Here is a 19636-nt window from a genome sequence, read left to right on the forward strand (position 1 = left end):
GAGAGACGTGAATGGCATGGTCTACGGGAGAGGAAAGGGCCTTGATCCCCTTCATGGGTTGCAACTGTGAGAACTGGTTAAAAGGATGGACATGCGTATGGGCCAGTGCTGGAAACAAAGCGTGGAAATATCTCTACTTTGTCGTTCCTCTCTTGAGTTTGGCATCCTTCCTAGTGTGTATTCCAATATCTGTGGAGGCCTTCAAGCCCTTATCTTGCCTAGTTCCCTTAATTGCTTCCGTGTGGTTTGTATTGTTTTTACTCTTTATAATTTATAGGCATTTTTAGTTTAAACGGCATTTCCTCCTTTTCGTAACTGCTTGTGGGGGAGTTTTTTTTGTCTCCAGTCAAGGATATTTGGAGCTTTGAAGCAAAGTGAAGGAATAAAAGGGGCTCCGCCTGTTCTTGTGACTGTGTTTATTATGTATCCCACCCTGGGTCATCACACCATGTTTCTAATACTTTATGCCCTGGATATGAATCATAAATGGTTTATAAAATCATAGACTATATGGAACACGATGATCAAAACCAAACACTTATGAGCAGAATTCATTAGTTTTTTTTTAAAACTCATTTTGAAAGAAGTTATCAATTTGTACGTCAAAAACAAAGCAAAGCTTTTATAAATTTACCTCCATGCTTTAGGGTCCAAGGTTCAAATCCTCTTAGTACCCAATAGAAAATACCAGTATAAATCATTCCTCCATATACACCCAAGATTCCATGACAGGAGGGGCGAATATTCCTGACTCCATAAAGCTCTTTCCACACCCATGATTTTTTCAGATTTTCTTCATATTCAGGAACATGAAGGCCTAAGAATAAAAACTAATTACTAAAAGGCTTTGCAATTATTTTTTCTAAAAAAAAAACCCTTAGCACTGTAGTTTTTCTTTTTAACAGAAATCAACTTTTTCATATTAAAACTATTTTTACTCTGGGGAAATGTAAATTTCAACTTAACGCAGACATCGGAAAATGATTAGAATAATGCTAAATGTAACCTGGGACAGGATCATAACTATGATATGATGCAAGAACTCGAGCTACCTGTCTAAAAAGGGCAGGTAGGCCTGTCATTTTTGCAGAACTTCACTGTCAACCGCTCACGGAGTCAAGGAGCAGAGAAGAGCCCTACACAGCATAAAGGCTGGCGCAGTACAGCAGTCCCAAATGAAGCCTAGAGCTCAACTGAACAAATGGGATTTCACACCTAATAATTTGTGGGGTGGTGACCCTGGAACCTTCCCAAGCATTTCGATGACAACGGCCACCACAACCACCGCTACCCTCTCACTTCGGTTGATGCCACACATGAAACACAGATGGACACAACTCCTTCTCTGGCTCCAGGCAGGGTTCAATGTTACATGCTGGATCAGCCCTCTCCTCCACAGTCAAATAGAAGGTGATCATGACTTTATTGGCCTTGAAAATATTGGTGTGCTCACACATGTTTGAAAGGAAAAAATACCTTACATGTGGTGTACTTTTTTCACCTTCTCTGAATGTATTTGCTTTTAAGTGCTCTGCCTAAATTCTATATATCTGCTGTTAGAACACGATTAAAGCAATAAACTAGTTAAGTAGAGAATTGGCAAAAGTACATATATTCTCCTCCTACCCCCTCTTACCGATTGTTTTTGATTGGAGATTTTCATTGGTTAGTTGATTGAAAATGGCTTCTGAAGCCAGCATTCCACTTTTCATCGCGGTGTGTGTACCTTTAATCTTGGGAACGTTCATGAAACCTGGGCTACATCCAATAAGAACCCCACCAGGAAAGGAAAGTTTGGGTATGGACTAAATATGAAAAAAAAAAAAAGCCATGCTATTAAGAGGACTGTTGCAATAATCCATTTGTAATAATAAACATTTTTGGATCCGAAAACAATGGTTTACTTTTTTCTGTATGTCCATTTAAGCAATTAACATCTTGATCAATTAATATAATATCCAGTTTGTTTTCCCACCCCACCCAAATCCAAGAAAGTAACCTTATATTGCTATTACCTGATAACCGCCTTCGTTAAGAGCTCGGGCACCATAAGCAATCCTCTTTCCTCCTTCAAAGGTCGGTTGAACACTAGGGTGATGCTTCCACCTCTGAAATTCCTTAAACGGGCTCAAAAAAGGATTTTGATAATCTAAACCAACCTAGAGATATGCAAGTAAAATCCAAAATAAACTTGTTTTCACTCAAAAATTACTTGAACGCATCCTTGTATTAATTGATGAACATGTCTATCTCACTTTGAGATGCAAAGATACATTTTGTAGAAATAGAATAATTTCTTGTGATTCTCACATTGACCTATTATTTTGGTAATTAATACAAGTTGATATATAATGACCCCACGATGCATAATTGATCATGAATCAGATTTGAGGGATCACCCATAGGCAGCTGATTTCAAGGACAAGATGAACCTTGTATTTCTGGTCACTTTTCAAAATCTATGTTAGCAGAACATATTTTAAGTTTTTTTTTCAATTTAAAATATTTCAATACTGCAAGATAGGTTATAATGAATATATTTTACATTTTTATAATATAACATTTGTGAGAAGAAAGTCAACTGGACTGAAATAGTTCTATGTACTGTATATCCAAAATGATATCCAAAAGAAAGAAAAACTTAGGAAAGTAAATAACGTGTTCAAAGACATGGTTTACAAATCACAATAACTAAACCTAAACTCATACTACATTGTGTCTTAAGTGTGTTGTGTTAATCACATCATCATGATAACAGTGACTCGATTTCTATTTGCCATGCTACAGCAACACAGACTGCTGATGTGTAAATGCTTTTAAATGCTTTTACATAGAACCTCTTGCTTCGTTTTTCAAAGAAACTAGTTTTATTTAGACGTCAACTTACAATAAATAGAGAATACTTACTACAAATCCAACAGCTACTAATGGTTCACCCTCATTTAGATGATAAAGAAATGATCCGCCATATGTATGTCTGTCTAAAGGCCAACCAACGGTGTGCTCCACTTTTCCTGGTTTCCATTTATTTTCATCAATAAGCCACAGCTAAAATATCAAAATTATGGTTCATAATACGCTGCTAAGTATACTAATGAAAAGTACATCGCTGACAATTTTGCATAATGAAAAATCGAGATTAATGAAACAAACAAAAAAATAACATCTTAAGCTTTATAAAATTTTAAATAAAAGTTTTGTATTTGAAATGATAATAGCGTACATTCACTTTATAATTCTGATTGAATAACTGAGCTATCAAATAAGATTACAGGAATTTGGTAAATGTGCAAGTAGGAAATGTGCAATTAGGCAATATGGATATTATTAATATATATTGCAATACCACCTGAAACTAACAAAGTACTAAACAGTTTCACCTAAATAAAAATACTTTTTTATGTATTAAACATCTGCAAGATGAATAGAAAAAGAATTATGGTTTCTGGTGTATAATATAGCATACCTCTTTAAGTCCAATGCCGTAAGTCTGGGGTTGACAGTTCTCCCTCAGATTATACTTGTTGTACAATTGTTTTGCAAGATGACCATGACAACCTTCTGCAAACATTGTAATTTTGGCATGTAACTCTAAACCTCTCTCAAAAGTACCCTATAAGAATACAACATATAATATTATATAATATACATTTTAATTTTATGTATAATCCTAGGTACACATCTGTGTGACATGTTTTCTTTGCGTCACAGACAATTTTCCATATTGCTCCAGAGAAATCAGTCATTGCGGGAAGTTTGTGGATGATCAGAATCAGAATGAAATGGTTCTGAAACACCCACTCAATAATAATTAAAGTATTTTATGAATTAATGGGCTGACTTGAAGTTTGTATTTTGGGCGCATCAAATGGATATCCTAAAATAACAAACGCAAAAAACCGGCAGTGACTTCGCTGATCTTAAGTCTGGCACTTGATATTTATTGTCATGTTTTAAAGCCAATATTAAATTAAAAGGCCTAAAGCTGCTCTACAAGCTTTGTATTAATCTTTAAAATGTTCAAATAACTTTACAGTAACAATTACTCTTTTCTTAAAACAAACTTTATTTAGTTTTTCACATTAAAAACAAAAATCTCTTTTTAGTGGACAACATATTTCTGGGTCATCACCTTTACATACAAATATGACAGCAATTATACATTCATATATGCATATTTAATTCTATTATTACCTTTTCCATTCCAAATTTTTAGTAAGGAGAGAAACAAGCACATTAATTCTGGCCTCTTTCATTAATCTCAATCGAAACATCTTTTTGTTTCATTTCAATTATTTCAAATATAATCCTTTAATATTTATTTTAAAAATAAAGATAAACAATATGTGCTTGCCTAATAATAATAATAATGATGATGATGATGATACCAGTGTCTCTTCTTGCTTTTAATAGTCTATATTAATTTATTAATTTCATTGGTTCTTTAGTCTGTCATATTCCATTACACATTCTTTTTATAAATTCTAGATTAATACAAATTTTAACACTAAAAAAAAACAGACAAGTATAGGTTTCCCCTCTTTTACTGTTTTGAGTGTGACACCTCAATGATTAAAATATACCTTTATTCCCTCATCTTGATTCCCAATAAACCATTATTTTTAAGAAGTTACAATAATAATCATTACATCTTTTCATTTGGATTCTGCAGCATATTTTCCCCGCTTGATTTTTAATAAGAGTTATCAGTATCTATATTACCCTATTTTCTAAATATTTTTAATTGCAGAAATATTCTTATTACCCCTTGTCACCCTGCAGAATCCCCTTTTTAATTCATCAACCATTATCTCTGAAAAAACATTTTTTCAACATTTTACTATTTCTTTATTTCATGCACCTGTTTCTTACTGCTTCTCCTCCCCCTCTTTTCCCCATATCTTTTCTCATTCCAGTTTATATCCCTCTCTTTCTTAATATCTTCCTTTCCCCTTTTCTGCTGGGTCTTTCTGCCTTTCCTGACTTCACAGGTATTCCCCCTTTTGATTGCCTTAAGTCTCAACTTTTTAGCCTTCCTTCTTTCCCCACTTCTTTGTAGTGTTCTTTGTGTTAATTGTCTATTTAAAATGTCTTCTCCTTGAGTCGACTCCTCCTCCTCTGAAGCTCTTTCTTCTTGTTCTTCAATTGCCATTTCCATTTTTTCTAACGCAAAGCAAAGTGATTCGCCTCTTTCCTGTAGTAATTCTCTCATATTTTTAAGTTCCATTTTTAATTCCCGAAGAGATATCATCATTACACACTCTTATATTTTATGATCCTTAAAGTCCACAAAAAAAAAAAAAAAACACTTTTACTTTGCTTCTTTCTTCTTTCAATTTTCTAAAGTTCTCAGTTATTCCAGCCCAGGGTCTATACCAAAAACATCAACCAATCCCACAGTCAGTCTTTCCTTGCTTTTTTCTTTATTCTGGTTCTGCTTTCACTTTCTAAGATTCCTACTTTGTTTCAATATTTCTTTAATGTTATATCCACACAAGTTCATTCAGAAACAGGATGCTTTCCCTTTTGTTTGAGCTCAAGTTTTGGTCAAAAGGTGGCACTCTCCATTGTACAAAGTCTTCACCTTTTCCCCCTATTTTTTTGTTTAGGGTTTTTCAAACCTCAATATTCCAGCACAGTCCAGTCTCCAATTTGTAAACCCTATTGTTATTATTTTTTGACAATCTTAAGTCCAGCTTTATTTTAGGCCTGTTTAGACAATAACAATTACTTTTTACAAGTCAAATAATATCAAGCACGTGTTACAATAAATCTGTTAATAAGAAATTTAACATTTACCTTAGGTGCACCATCTTTTTGGATGCCAACATCATTTGTGGCAATTCCTTTCACGCTTCCATCCTCATTGAAAAGAACCTATAATAATGTCAAATACATATCATTTCAACATAATTATAACTATAATTGTTGATTTGCTAAGATTCAGCAGGACTCTTTATTCTTCAAATAATACAAAATACTGATTTATTTCAGATAGTATATGAAATGTACTGCAAGTTCAAGAAAGTGAATATTTGTATATAAAATATGTTATTACCTCTGCTGCAGCATAGCCTGGATAGACTTCAACACCAAGTGCTTCTGCTTGTTCACCCAACCAGCTCACAAAATGTCCTAGGCGAACTATGAAATTCCCATGATTAACCATCGGAAGGCCTAGTTAAGAAAAAAATACATTGGAAATGCTTTTATTATTTAACTTAATAGCATATTAGTTTAAAATTTAGCTTTTGCCATTGGATTTGAGATGACAAGTAATCACTGTTTATGGTTTAATTATACAACTGAATAAACAGCCATGTGCATTAGTTTCTTATTTGATTTATTTATTTGATTTGTCAATCACTTACAAGATAATAGGTATAAGGATAAACAGTTATGAATACAAGAAATGAGTACATATAAGAAAAATAAAAGAAACAATAGGACAGGGACGGTAGGCACTTTGGTGCGCTTATGCACACCCCCTACAGACCTCTTAGGAAAGGGGTGAGGTCAATAGTAGACAGTCTAAGGTTAAAGTTTTTGGGGTTTGGGGAAGAAACCACAGAGTCAGGTAGAGTATTCCAGACATTGACCACTCTGTTGCTGAAGTCGTATTTCCTGCAATCAAGTTTGGTGCAGTTTACCTTGAGTTTATATCTATTGTTTGCTCTTGTATTGTTATGATTGAAGCTGAAGTATTCATTGACAGGTAGGACATTGCAATGTATGATTTTATATGCTATACTTAGATCGAACCGAAGGCGGTGTAGTTCAAGGTTTTCTAGGTCTAGAATTTCAAGTCTGGTGGCATAAGATATTCTGCAATGAGTAGGAGTGGAGAACTCTTCTTGTGAAATATTTCTCAACTGTGTTAATATCAGATACGTAATGTAGGTTCCAGACTGGTGAGCTATATTCGAGTATTGGTCTAGCAAATGTTTTGTATGCTCTAGTTATTAGTGTAATATTACCAGAGAAAAAGCTACGTGAGATTAGGTTAACAACTCTTAATGCCTTTTTGGCTATGTAGTTACAGTGGGCTCTAGCACTTAGATCAGTAGAGATGAGTATTCCAAGGTCCTTGACAGAGTTTGGATCATCAACAAGGTCTTGACTATTCAGCTTGTATTTTATTTTCTGATTTTTTTTGCTAGTATGTAAGACAGAGCATTTATTTGTTCAGATTTGAAGTTGCCATTTGTTTGACCATTCTGATACATAGTCGAGGTCTTTTTGAAGGGTAGCAGTATTGTCTGTGGTGTTGAATAGCTTTACATTGTGGGCGAAAAGAACACAGTTGATCTTAATATGATCACAGAGGTCATTTATGTAGAGTATGAAGAGAGTTGGTCCTAGAACACTGCCTTGGGGGACACCACTGTTGACAGGTACGGAATTTGATGTTCCCAATTTTGACCATTTGTTGTCTGTTTGACAGGAATGCTTCTATCCAGTTATGGAGTTATCCAGAGATACCATAAGATTTTAGTTTTAGGAGTAGTTTGTCATGTACCACTGAATCAAAGGCTTTACAGAAGTCTATGTAGATTGCGTCTATTGCTTTGCCCTGATCGAGTTGTATAGTTCATGTTTTTGCAGTGTAAGAGTTGCAGATTATAGGATAGTTTTTTTTCTGAAACCAAATTGTTTATTAGAGAGTAGGTTGTTTGTCTCTAAGTGGAGGATAATGGATTAATAATTGATTCCATGACTTTACACGTGATGCAGCATAAAGAGATTGGTCTGTAATATTAAACTAGACTGCTGTCTCCCTTTTTGAAGATGGGGATGACCATGACTTGTGACCATAGGTTTGGCAAGGAGCTGGTCCTGAAAGATTTTCCAAAGATTATGCTGAGAGGTTCAGCTATGGCAGTGGATAGCTTTTTAAAGAAGTAGGCACATATTCGATCCGGTCCAATAGATAGAGATGATTTTAGATTGTGTAGTGCTTTTTCAACATTGTCTTCTGTAAAATCGATATGTATTAGATCATTGTAGTTGCCTGTGGTTCAACTAGGAAATACTGGGCATGATCCATTGCTGTTTACAAATACTGAGCTAAAGAATGTGTTAAAGAGGTTGGCTTCAATGGTGTCGCCGTTGCAGTCTTTACCATTAGGTCCTTTCAGGGGTGGGATGGACCTTGAATCTTTTAGTTTGTTGTTTACAAAGTTGTAAAATAGTGCGGGTGGAATTGGTGCATAGAAGGTTTTCCTTTTGTTTAATGTGATAATTGGTGCATTCAGTCTTTATCTGGTGGCATAAATTTTTGTATCGGCTTTTGAAGTTGGCAATGTGACCAGATTTGTTTTTCCGCCAAAGTGATCTTTTTTTGGATTGAAGTTTCCTTATTGTTTTGGGTAATCTGTTTTTTTCTGGTTTTGGGAATTGTTATTGGTACATATAGTTTGATTACTCTTTGGACTTCAAGTAGAAATATGTTGTAATGGTCTTCAATAGTATTGCATCCGGTGAATAGAGATTGCCAATCAAGGGATGAGAGATCGTTGTCTATAAGATCATAGTTGCCTTTTTTGAAGTTATAATTGGGGATCACGTTGTGATGATTTTTGTGCGGACGTATGTTGAGACAAAAGTCAATCATGTTGTGGTTGCTGTTGGAAAAGGTTCTTTAATTTGTATTCCGTAAATTGAGTTCAAATTATTGCAGAAGATGAAATCGAGGCAGTTGTTAAGTCTAGCGTTGTTGGCTACTGGTTGTTCCAGTTCTAGATTTGTTACAGCTTTGTAGAAGGTTACATGTATGGGTTCAGTATTACATTCGTTTAGTGTCCAGTTAATATGAGGTAGATTGAAGTCACCAAGAAAGATAAAAGCGTGTGGGCAGGAATTTGCCCATGTTAGTAGTGAATTTAGCTTGTTTACATGTTCTATGTCATAATCACGGGCTCTGTAACATAGTAAGAATCAAAATGTCATATTTAAGGACAGTTCACAGACAATGGTCTCAAGAACAGCAAGCTCCTGAGTGACTTGGATGTTTTTTAGATGTAAGGACTTTTTATAGAAGATAGCAACACCACCTCCTCTACGGATTTCACGATCTGATCAGTAAACATGACAGTCTCTTACTGTGGTAATGGAGTCAGGAAGAGATGCGTTGAGCCATGTTTCACAGACAAATATGATGTCACAAATTTAGTAAGAGGAGGAATTCAGGTATTTTATTCAGAAGGCTTCTTGCATTGAGTAGCTTGTATTTAAGGCCAGCTGTAGTTGTAATTGAGGTAGTTAGGGGCGTATTTACCTAGAATACGCCCCTAACTACCTCAATTACAACTACAGCTGGCCTTAAATACAAGCTACTCATTAACAACCTCATTTAACAACCACTCATTCAGCCACCATTTGAAATAATGACTACACTGAATGAGAGGTACTTACAGCTAGTTCTTGTAATTGCAGCTGTTGTCACCCCTTGCAGTCACGTGAGGGCACTTGGCACACAGCTCGTAATTACAATGTTGCACCATCTTGTAACATGGGACACAGGGGAAGCCACAGAAGGTTGCAAATGGCGAACATGTGACCGAGGGATTCTGCAGCTACCTGGGGTTTACCCAGTGTTCACTGGGATTGCCAGAACTTCTGTTCTTAAGTCAGCTCAGTCATATGATTTTGCATTTACTTCACTTGATGATGAAGTTCCCAATTCCAACTACCATTGGTAAGCAAGCACTACCTGTAGCAAACTCTCTGCTCTAAGCTGACATATTTATGTTGAAAAAAACATCCACCTTGTCACCTGAGAAAAATTCTGATATGCTAGAGATGTCAAATAAATTGAATTAAGAGATTTGTCTTCATTAGTGTTTTATCAATACAGTAATACAACACTCCGTCAATACAAACACATTACAGGTAGTCCTTGACGTACAACAGTTTATTTAGTGACTATTCAAACTTACAAGAGCACTGAAATAAGTGACTTATGACCATTTTTCACACTTCTGTTGCGGCAGCCCCATCATCACATGACCAAAATTCAGATGCTTTGCAAATGACTCATAATTGTGGACAGTTGCAGTGTCCTAGAGTCACGTGATCACCTTTTGCAACTTCTGATGAACAAAGTCAATTGGAAAGCCCGATTCACTGAACAGCTGTGTTACTAACTTAATAACTGCAGCGATTCACTTAATAACTGTGGCAAGAAAGCTGATAAAATAGGGCAAAAGTCACTTAACAAACATCTTACTTGGCAACAGAAATTTTGGGCTCAGTTATGGTTATAAGTCCAGGACTAGCTGTACTATTTTCTTGAGCAAAGGAACAATTTGGGTGAATATTTTTCACCCCAATTCAAAAGGGCAATTTGTGTTAAAATAGTTTCTTATTCAACACTACCTGGAAGAATGGGAACTGGAATTCTATAGTTCTTCGTTAAGATTCCAAATCTGTCTTCTGTTACAGGAGTATGTAGTGGAGCCTAAGGAAAATAAAAGAAATATCATGGTTTTAATGAAGAAATATCCAACTTCTTTAAAAATCGTTTAAATATTTTGATCATTACAGATATCCTTTAAATTGGAATATTTCATATTCTATTTAAAATAAAAAGTTACAGAATATAAAAATGCACCTCCTGTATGAACAAACAGGAAGGTATTAAACTAAAAAGTCATTTTTATTCCACCACTAAATATCTACTACTGAAGGCAGTTAGCTGAAAAAAAAATGTTATTTTAATTGCACTGATAATGATTATTGTTCTCAAATGCTTATTCTTAGTATATTCAAAATATATTCATCTAATAATTAACCCTCCAATCATTAATCTGTTTTGTAAATAAGATTAAGTAGAGATGAATTAGAACAGGGGAACTTACTCCTCGTTCTTTCCAATCTGGAAAAAGTTCTTCCAAAGCACGGGGCTCCAGACAGGCTCCAGACAGGGTATGTGCACCAATCTGAGCAGCCTTCTCCACCAGGCAGACACGGATTTCTTTGCCGTGCTCGCTCGCCAGCTGCTTGAGTCGAATAGCTGCAGAAAGTCCTGCAGGACCTGCTCCAACTATCACCACATCAGCTTCTTCTGCAAATCTTTCCATGCTTACTCCTTTCACAGAGGAAAATTAAAATCATCAGATATGGCATTAAATTAAAATAAACTGTTCCTTTCCCCTTGATCTAAGACATTCATAACAAATTCATACAATGAACTAAAAGAAGGTAGATGCATACCGGAACTTTTGTTTTGTCTTGCTGGAAAATTATTAAGTGGCTCACCTCTATCTATTACAATTGTCCTGGCTCAACTTAGCCAAAATTTACAAAATACTGTAGGTTCTAAAACTTTATTTATGTTGAATGTAAAAATAAACCAGTTGCAGACCATAAAACATGTTGCTGGAGGGATCTAGGACAATAACTTAAAGGCTATTAAGAAGGCTATCATAATTAAAGAGTCCACAATACAACTGTCAAACAAAATAGATTTACATTTCCGCAAACCTACGTTTACTTTAAGCGACACACTATTTACTGCAAATGTTTTCTGCCTTATCTCTGCTGAGAAAAATAATCATATTGAATTTTAATTTCCTATATGTCAAAAATAAAGATACGTTATTAATAAAAGAATGCAAAGACATTGTTACATATTACTATAGATTTATAGGATATCGTCCCAAAATAAAGATAGTCCTCAACTTAGAAACATTTCTTTAATAACTGTTCAAAGTTAATATGGTGCTGAAAAAAAGTGACTTATGACCTGTTCCTGCACTTACTACCGGCACAACATCCTCACAGTCACATGATCAAAATTTGAGCATTTAGTAACCAGAAGGTATTTATTCAGCAACCTGGGGTCATATGATTGTAAGAAGGCTACCAATAAGCAAAGTCAATGGAGGAATCTGGATTGGATTAACCACCAGATGATTCACTTAACAGCTGCAGTTATTCACATAACAACCAGAAGTACAGGCAGGATTTCAAACAGGCAGAGATCAAATTGCTAATATACGCTGCATCATGGAGAAAGCTAGAGCGTTCCAGAAAAACATCTACTTCTGCTTCATTGACTATGCTTAAAGCATTTGATTGCGTGGATCACAACAAATTGTGGCAAGTTCTTAAAGAGATGGGAGTACCAGACCATCTTACTTGTCTCTTGAGAAATCTATATGCGCGTCAAGAAGCACCAGTGAGAACTGGACACAGAACCACTGATAAATCGAGAAAGGAGTTCGGCAAGGCTGCATACTGTCACCCTGAGTATTTAACTTATATGCCAAGTACATCATGAGAAAGGCGGGGCTAGATGAATCACAAGTTGGATCATATCAACAATGTCAAATATGCAGAGGATATCACTCTAATGGGAGAAAGTGAAGACGAACTAAAAAGCCTCTTGATGAAGGTGAAGGAGAGTGCAAAAGTTGGCTTGAAACTCAACGTTAAGAAAACTAAGATCATGGCATCCGGCCCTCTCAATTCCTGGCAAATAGATGGGGACTGCAGTCAAGAAATTAAAAGACACTTGCTCCTGAGGAGGAAAGCTATGGCAAATCTAGACAGCATACTAAAAATCAGAGACATCACCCTGCCAACAAAAGTGTGTATAGTCAAGGCTATGGTTTTCCCAGTTGCAATGTATGGCTGTGAAAGTTGGACCATAAGGAAGGCTGAGCATCAAAGAATTGAGGCCTTTGAACTATGATGTTGGAGAAGACCCATGCCAGTCCCTTGGACTCCAAGGCGATCAAACTGGTCAGTCCTAGAGGAGAACAACCCTGACTGCTCTTTAGAAGATCAGATCCGGAGGATGAAACTCAAATACTTTGGCCACCTAATGATTAGGAAGAACTCACTGGAGAAGAGGCTAATGCTGGGAATGATTAAAAGCAAAAGAAGAATGGGAGATGACAAGAGAATGAGGTGGCTAGATGGAGCAGTTGGCTTGAGCTTAAATAGACTCCGGGGGATGACAGAGGACAGGAAGGCCTAGAGAGGAACGATGTCCATGGGGTCGCGATGGGTCGGACACAACTTCACGACTAACAAATTTTTTTTACAAAGATCACATCTATTATGTAATTTTATTTGTTAAACATTTTACTCTTTCCACTTCTAGGCTACTCTTTTTTTTATTCTTTATTCTTTTATTATCTTTCTTTTTTTATTAGAAGAACCTGAAGAACCTGAAGATTTTGAATTCTTCAAAACGATTAGGAAATTAACAGCTCCTGGTTCTTCAACTTCTACTTCTTCCTCTCCACCATCTGGAGGACAACGTTCAATACAGACAATGTTAAGGCAAGAAAAAGAACAAGAAAAAGTGACTCTGCAGATGATTATGCAAGGAATTCAAAATATTCAAACAAGATCAGAGAATATTGAAAAGAGAATAGAGAACATTCAACAAAGAACAGAGAACAGTGAACAAAGAACAGGGAAAACCGATGAAAAAGTGGAGAACATCCAACAAATGATATTGAAGTATGATGAGAGATTCCAAAAATTGAAGAAGATAAACAAAGAGACAAGAAGATTGGAGCCATTGATAACAGATTAACTGTGGTTGAACAAGATAAAAGTGGAATGCTGAGATGGGAGATGGACAGATCAGAATTTTATCTTAGATTCCAAAACATAGAGGAAGAAAAAGGACAATATCTAGCTGAGATAATGATAGAAATACTGGCTGAAGCTTTGGAAATAACTCAAGAGAAGATGATGGATGGAATAGATGAGGTCTATCGAGTTTTCAAAAGATATGCAATGAGAAATAGCTTACCAAGAGAAGTTCACATTAGATTTACAAAGAAAGCCATTAAAACGCAAATAAAGAAAGAAACAAGGAAAATATTGCAATTAATAGGTGACCAAGGCCAAGTCTGCTATGGTAGCAAATAATCATAAGCAAACGGCAAAGGTAATGATAGAGGGAGAACTGACAGACTCTATCAATATAAGAAAAGGAACAAGACAAGGGTGCCCACTATCACCTTTGTTGTTTGTGTTAACTTTGGAAGTGCTAAACAGAAATATTAGAGATGAAAAGAATATAAAAGGAATGAAAATCAAAAAGGAAGAATTTAAGCTGCAAGCATTTGCAGATGATCTGGTTTTCATCTTAGAAGACCTTTTAGAAACAGCATCAAAATTGATAGAAAAGATAGAGACATATGGAAAGGTGGCTGGTTTGAAAATAAATAAAGATAAGACAAAGATCTTGACAAAGAATATGCTATCAAGACAAAAGGAAGAATTGGCAGACCTATTGAAAATTCAGGTCACAAATAAGATCAAGTACTTGGGGATATACTTGACAGAAAGATGCAGTACACTAAAAGAGAATAATTATATTAAACTTAAACAGCAGATAGCGCTAGATTTGGCAAAATTGGAAAATTTACAACTGTCATTAATAGGGAGAATATCAACAATCAAGATGAATATATTACCCAGAATTTTATATTTGTTTCAAACAATTCCAGTTAGGCTTGGAAAAGGCTACTCTGAAGATTTAAATAAAATTGTGTTGAAATATATATGGCAAGATAAGAAAGCGAGAATAAAGTTAAAACTTTTGCAAGATGCTAGAATAAAAGGAGGATTTGGTTTGCCTAATTGGGAGTTGTATTACCAAACTACAAATTGGATGTGGGTTAACAGCGGCTAGGATTGTATTTGCTAAAAACTGTCAAAATGAGAAAATACCATCACAGGAGGAAATCATTAAGAAAATATTGGAATGTGCTGAAATGAGTAGATTGACATTTGAAATTAGAGAACAAGATGATAAACAATTTTATAAAATTTGGGATCTATTCTATCAATGGTTAGACAATAAAATATAGTAATGAAATATGTAGACTTTTAGAAAAAAATATATAAAGGTGTATTCTTTTCTAATTATATCTACAAAATGATTCTAGGATAGATCAGGGACGATGATACGAATTGTTATAAAACAAATTATGTAAAATATGATCATTTTGGAAAACATGAATAAAAGTATAGTCAAATGATTAATAATGATATTAATGTATTTAATATATTGATTGAAAATATGAGATTATATACAATGGAATTATAACTGAAGACTATGAAATGGAAGCACAAAACAATTTGTAAACCAACTGGCACACTGTATGTATATATATATGGAAGATGGCTTGATGTTTTTATGTTTTGTTTATTTTTGTTTTAAAAACCAGTAAAATTTTATAAAAAAATAAAAATATAGAAAAAACGAACAAACCGAAATAATAGGCTACCCTTTGATTATGAAAAAAAAATATGTATATTCTTTAAACATTGCCACTTACCTTCCCACCGTTTGTCTTTCTCCCGGGGGTGAATGGTATAGTGAGTGGTGATACGAGGAACTGTTGAAGTCCATCTGGCTGCATATAAAGGTAGAAGACTGGTGTCTTTTCTTGCAGACTTAAAGGCATACAGAAGATGAAGTGCTGGAGTAAGACAACAACACTTATTTTGTAAACAAATTTTATTTTAACAGTTGTTTAGATCGGATAAGTGCTTGAACGCTCCACTATTGCATGAGAAAGTATACACGTAGTCTTGTTTTGGCAATCACAAACGGGACCAACATCTTCCTAAGCAACTTGGTCACTTAGTATAGCAAAATATCACATGAGTGTGAGAAGCTTACAATCTCACTTTTTGATACTGCTGGTTAAGCAATGGTGTCATACTGAACAATTAAGTTGTATCTCATTCTATAATTTTATTGATTTCTATTCTACAATGGACTTCTAGATAGCATATATTGTAGCATACTCTTAAAAAATGTGTATTGTAAAGAAAAAAAAAGGACTGCTGCATTGCTTATGTTGCTTATTGCAGTGAACCATTGGATTTTTTAGTTGCATCTGGTAAATGGTTCACAATGTTACAGTATAGGGCTGTAGGTGTTATGGGTTTGCTGATGGCATCTAATCTATTTTTTTCATTTTGGTTTGTTATGGCCTGTTGTTTTATTTCTATCAGTTTGAATCTACGTTTTGCCAACCTTCTTCATGCTTCAGCCAATTTTCTTTGCAGCAGAATGCTGTACTTTCCAACCGAATGAGTGTGTTTTCCAAATTAAAGATACCACGCAGCACATGTGTAACAAACACTTCTGAATTTCTTCTAGTACATGGGTGTCAAACTCACGGCATCGCATTGCCGTCATGTGACATTTTGCAACGTTTTTCTCCTTCAGGGAGCTGGGGTGAGCATGGCCTGCACGCGACGGATCTAGCCTGTGGGCTGCCAGTTTGACACCCCTGTTCTAGTACCATAGATTGGTTGCAGTACCATTCTTTGTTTCATTTAGTATTTTGTCATAGATTGAAATCTGTGTTATTTGTTAACACATTTAGAAAACTTGAAACTTCCAAAATATTTTGAAGCAAAGTTAAAGATTCTGCATCATAAAGTCACATTAGTAATAGTAGTGACTGATCCTTTTTGTTTTAATAGCAATGCTTTATGTTGCTTTTCTGTCAGAAGCCCTGGATCAAGTATTCCAAAGACTGAGGCAGTTAGATTAATTGTTGATATCACCTATGGCAGCCATTTTTGATCAATTATTTAAATTTAATAGGCTATTCAACTCCAAATGAATCTGGATGGTTTACAACTACAGGAAAGCCTCGACATAAAACCACAATTGGGATTGGGATTTATGTTGCTAAAGTAAGGCAATGGGTAAGTCACACTTGATTTTACAACTTTTTTTGCCCTAACTGTTGAGTGAATCACTGTAGTTGTCAAGTGAATCACATAGTCAGTAAGCAAATCCACCTTCTACCACTGACTTTACTTGTCTGGCTGGCTGGGAAGGTCATAAATGGCGATCACATGACTCTGAGATGCTGCAATCATTGTAAAAACATGCCAGTTGCCAAGTGTCCCAAAGAAACTCATGGGTTGCAAATAGCCCTGAGACTGTACGTTGTCTAGCTCTGTCATTAGAAGAGTAATGACTACATTCCATCCCTACCAGAGGATGCAGCTAGTAGCTTGCAAAAGTGATCCTATACCATGTTTTATTCTTTTATGGATGGCAAAAAGAGAAAATGCAACTGGCCAAATAACTACGGTACTCTGAGGGGCATTTCTATTATCATCGGAGGAGAGCTTTAGTTTGCCTACCTCAACTTCTTTTTCTTTGCTGTAAAGAAGTTGAGCTTGTGTTGGCTTGGCTGGGGCATGTCGGGATCAATAACAGTAAGTAACTGGAAAGCAGCCAAGCAAGAACTAACTGCCAGTTCTCTGTTTTCAGCTGTTGGGCAAAAAGGGATAGTGATTGGTTAGATATCTATTGCTTGGGTATGTCCTACTCTACAATGCCCCTTTTTCTAAAAAGGCTTTTAACTAGATCAAATAGTATGAAGTAGTTTGAACTGGAATCAGAAGAATTTGAGAACAGAAAGGCTATCGTCGGGGCGTTCCTCCAGATAGTTTCTTCTCACTAGCATGCTCAGATCTCCTTATTCATTACCTTTTATGCAAGTTTCTGTTTTGCAACTCATTCATCGTAATTACACTATTACGAATGCACAGGACCTGCTAATGTGTTGTTCCACAAGAAGACTGGTCTATGTTCAAACAAAATTACAGTATTGTGTAAGCCAGTAGTAACCTTTGCCCTAATTTTACCTCTGACCAATAGGGAGGAAAGGAAAAAAGAAACTTGAGGTTGGAGAGAACCCTTGATGGCCACCCAAACCCTATCCCCAGATGGCTCTCCTTTTTTCCCCCCCACCAATTGCTTAATTATCTTAATTATTCCCATGGATTTAGGTCTCCCAAGATCAGAACTCTTTATCTATTTTCCATGTTGTTTGATGGTACTTGAATCAAAACCCCGATTAGGCTGACAAGTCTGAGTATGGCTTGTACCTTAATATTTATTCATTTTGCATACTTTATCTACATTTACAGTTGCATCCCATCTACATTTACAGTTGCATCCCTTCTAGTTAATCTGTCTGTCTGTCTGTCTGTCTGTCTGTCTATCTATCTATCTATCTATCTATCTATCTAATCATCTGTCATCATTATCTATCTATCTATCTATCTATCTATCTATCTATCTATCTATCTATCTAATCATCTGTCATCATTATCTATCTATCTATCTATCTATCTATCTATCTATCTAATCATCTGTCATCATTATCTATCTATCTATCTATCTATCTATCTATCTATCTATCTATCTATCTATCTATCTATCTAATCATCTGTCATCATTATCTATCTATCTATCTATCTATCTATCTATCTATCTATCTATCTATCTATCTATCTATCTATCTATCTATCTAATCTATCTATACACACACACACACACACACAAAAGTTTGCCTTTTTTCCACCGACAGCTGTCAATTCTGTATTTCTCCAGAGAATATTTTGGGGATCAGCAGTTGCACCAAACCGGAACCACAACAACAAGGAAGGCAGCACAAATTTAAAAAACCGCCTGTCTTTGCTGGAGAGAAAAAAATAAAATAAAAATTCTTGGATTTTTGTTCTCTAGTTCTAGCCTTTTTCAAGCGGGGGTCGAGAAACCGCGCTCTGCAAAACTTGAGAACTTTTCCTTCCTCCCGAGCAAACCTACCTTCAACCGGTTGCAACTTTTTGAGGTTAATCAAACGATATTCGTTAACAGAAGGAAAGAATAGAAGTTTATATCGCCCTGAATAATAAAATAAATAAATAAATAAATAAATAAATGCCCAAGCCACAGCAAAGGGGAAAGTTTTCAAAACCCGAAACCATTTGCCACCGTTGCAGGAAAAACCCAGACGGGAAAAAAAAAAAAAAGATCGTTTCACCTTGACGTGAAAGCCCGCAGGTGGGAAACAGCATGGTGCTGAGCGAGGGTCCCTTCAGACGACCCAAAGCAGCAGCAAGCAGCAGCAGCAGCACTTCTCCCTCTTGAGATTTCCTATCGCCTTTAAGGACTCTTATCTCGTGTGCGTCCACAGCTCAAGGGGAAAAAAAATCACAACCGGGTGTCCATTTCCCTCCCCATTTCTTGGGCTTTAGAGCAACATACACGCCCCCCGTGTTCAACGTCGAAATCGCGGCGCTCCCGATACGGGTCGGAAAATGGAAGCGCAAGGAATACATCCATGTAAAAAAAAAAAAAAAACTATCCTTCCCAGCATGCGCCGCAGGACGGGCTTTCCTGGCGTTGACCGGAAAAACCGCGAAGTGCTTTCTGGGAGGAGTAGTTTTCGTTAAGTGCCCTCAAGGATCGGGGTCGCCCAAAATGAACGGACGACCTACAGCTTGTTTAAAACATAAGTTTGCTTTTTGTTTTATTTAGTACAATAAAACTAGCTTTCCCCCCTCGAGCAGCGAAACCCGCTCAGGTCTTAAGACCACGTCGGCTTTTTAATTTTTAACGAGCGCTCACAGGCCAAGGCCACGGCCTCACCATTTTCTGAGGCTTTTTTTTACCCCCCTTCTACCTTTAAAGGCGCACTGCGGAAGCCGAGGCGGGTGTTTAAAATGCCGCAGTGAGCGTTGATTGGTTGATTGGCCTACCCCCGCTTTGTCATTTTGCGCAGCCCTTTCCCGTAGGAGTGACCCTTCAATTGCCTTGGCGGTGGGCGAGTCCACCTTA

At 36.1% G+C, this 19636-nt stretch overlaps 1 protein-coding gene across 2 annotated transcripts in view; it reads right to left on the minus strand.

The window, feature by feature from the left end:
* The window catches only part of ETFDH (electron transfer flavoprotein dehydrogenase), a 22300-nt gene extending 3177 nt beyond the window's left edge, over window positions 1-19123 (minus strand). The window contains exons 1-12 of one of the 2 annotated variants that reach the window (XM_087936688.1): window positions 18840-19123; window positions 17149-17278; window positions 15312-15455; window positions 10860-11089; window positions 10378-10459; window positions 6059-6177; window positions 5800-5877; window positions 3467-3613; window positions 2908-3048; window positions 2016-2159; window positions 1637-1805; window positions 635-817 (exon numbers count right to left, since the gene is read on the minus strand). In XM_087936688.1, the coding sequence (XP_087792814.1) occupies window positions 635-817; window positions 1637-1805; window positions 2016-2159; window positions 2908-3048; window positions 3467-3613; window positions 5800-5877; window positions 6059-6177; window positions 10378-10459; window positions 10860-11081 (1285 nt within the window). In that variant the 5' untranslated portion in view covers window positions 11082-11089; window positions 15312-15455; window positions 17149-17278; window positions 18840-19123. The remainder of the gene's footprint in view (window positions 1-634; window positions 818-1636; window positions 1806-2015; window positions 2160-2907; window positions 3049-3466; window positions 3614-5799; window positions 5878-6058; window positions 6178-10377; window positions 10460-10859; window positions 11090-15311; window positions 15456-17148; window positions 17279-18839) is intronic. The other variant, XM_026699965.2, reaches the window with a different exon arrangement.
* Between the last annotated feature and the right edge of the window lie 513 nt (window positions 19124-19636).

Source organism: Pseudonaja textilis, chromosome 6 (assembly GCF_049901715.1).
Source record: "Pseudonaja textilis isolate UNSWEBS1 chromosome 6, rPseTex1.2, whole genome shotgun sequence".
NCBI lineage: Eukaryota > Metazoa > Chordata > Lepidosauria > Squamata > Elapidae > Pseudonaja > Pseudonaja textilis.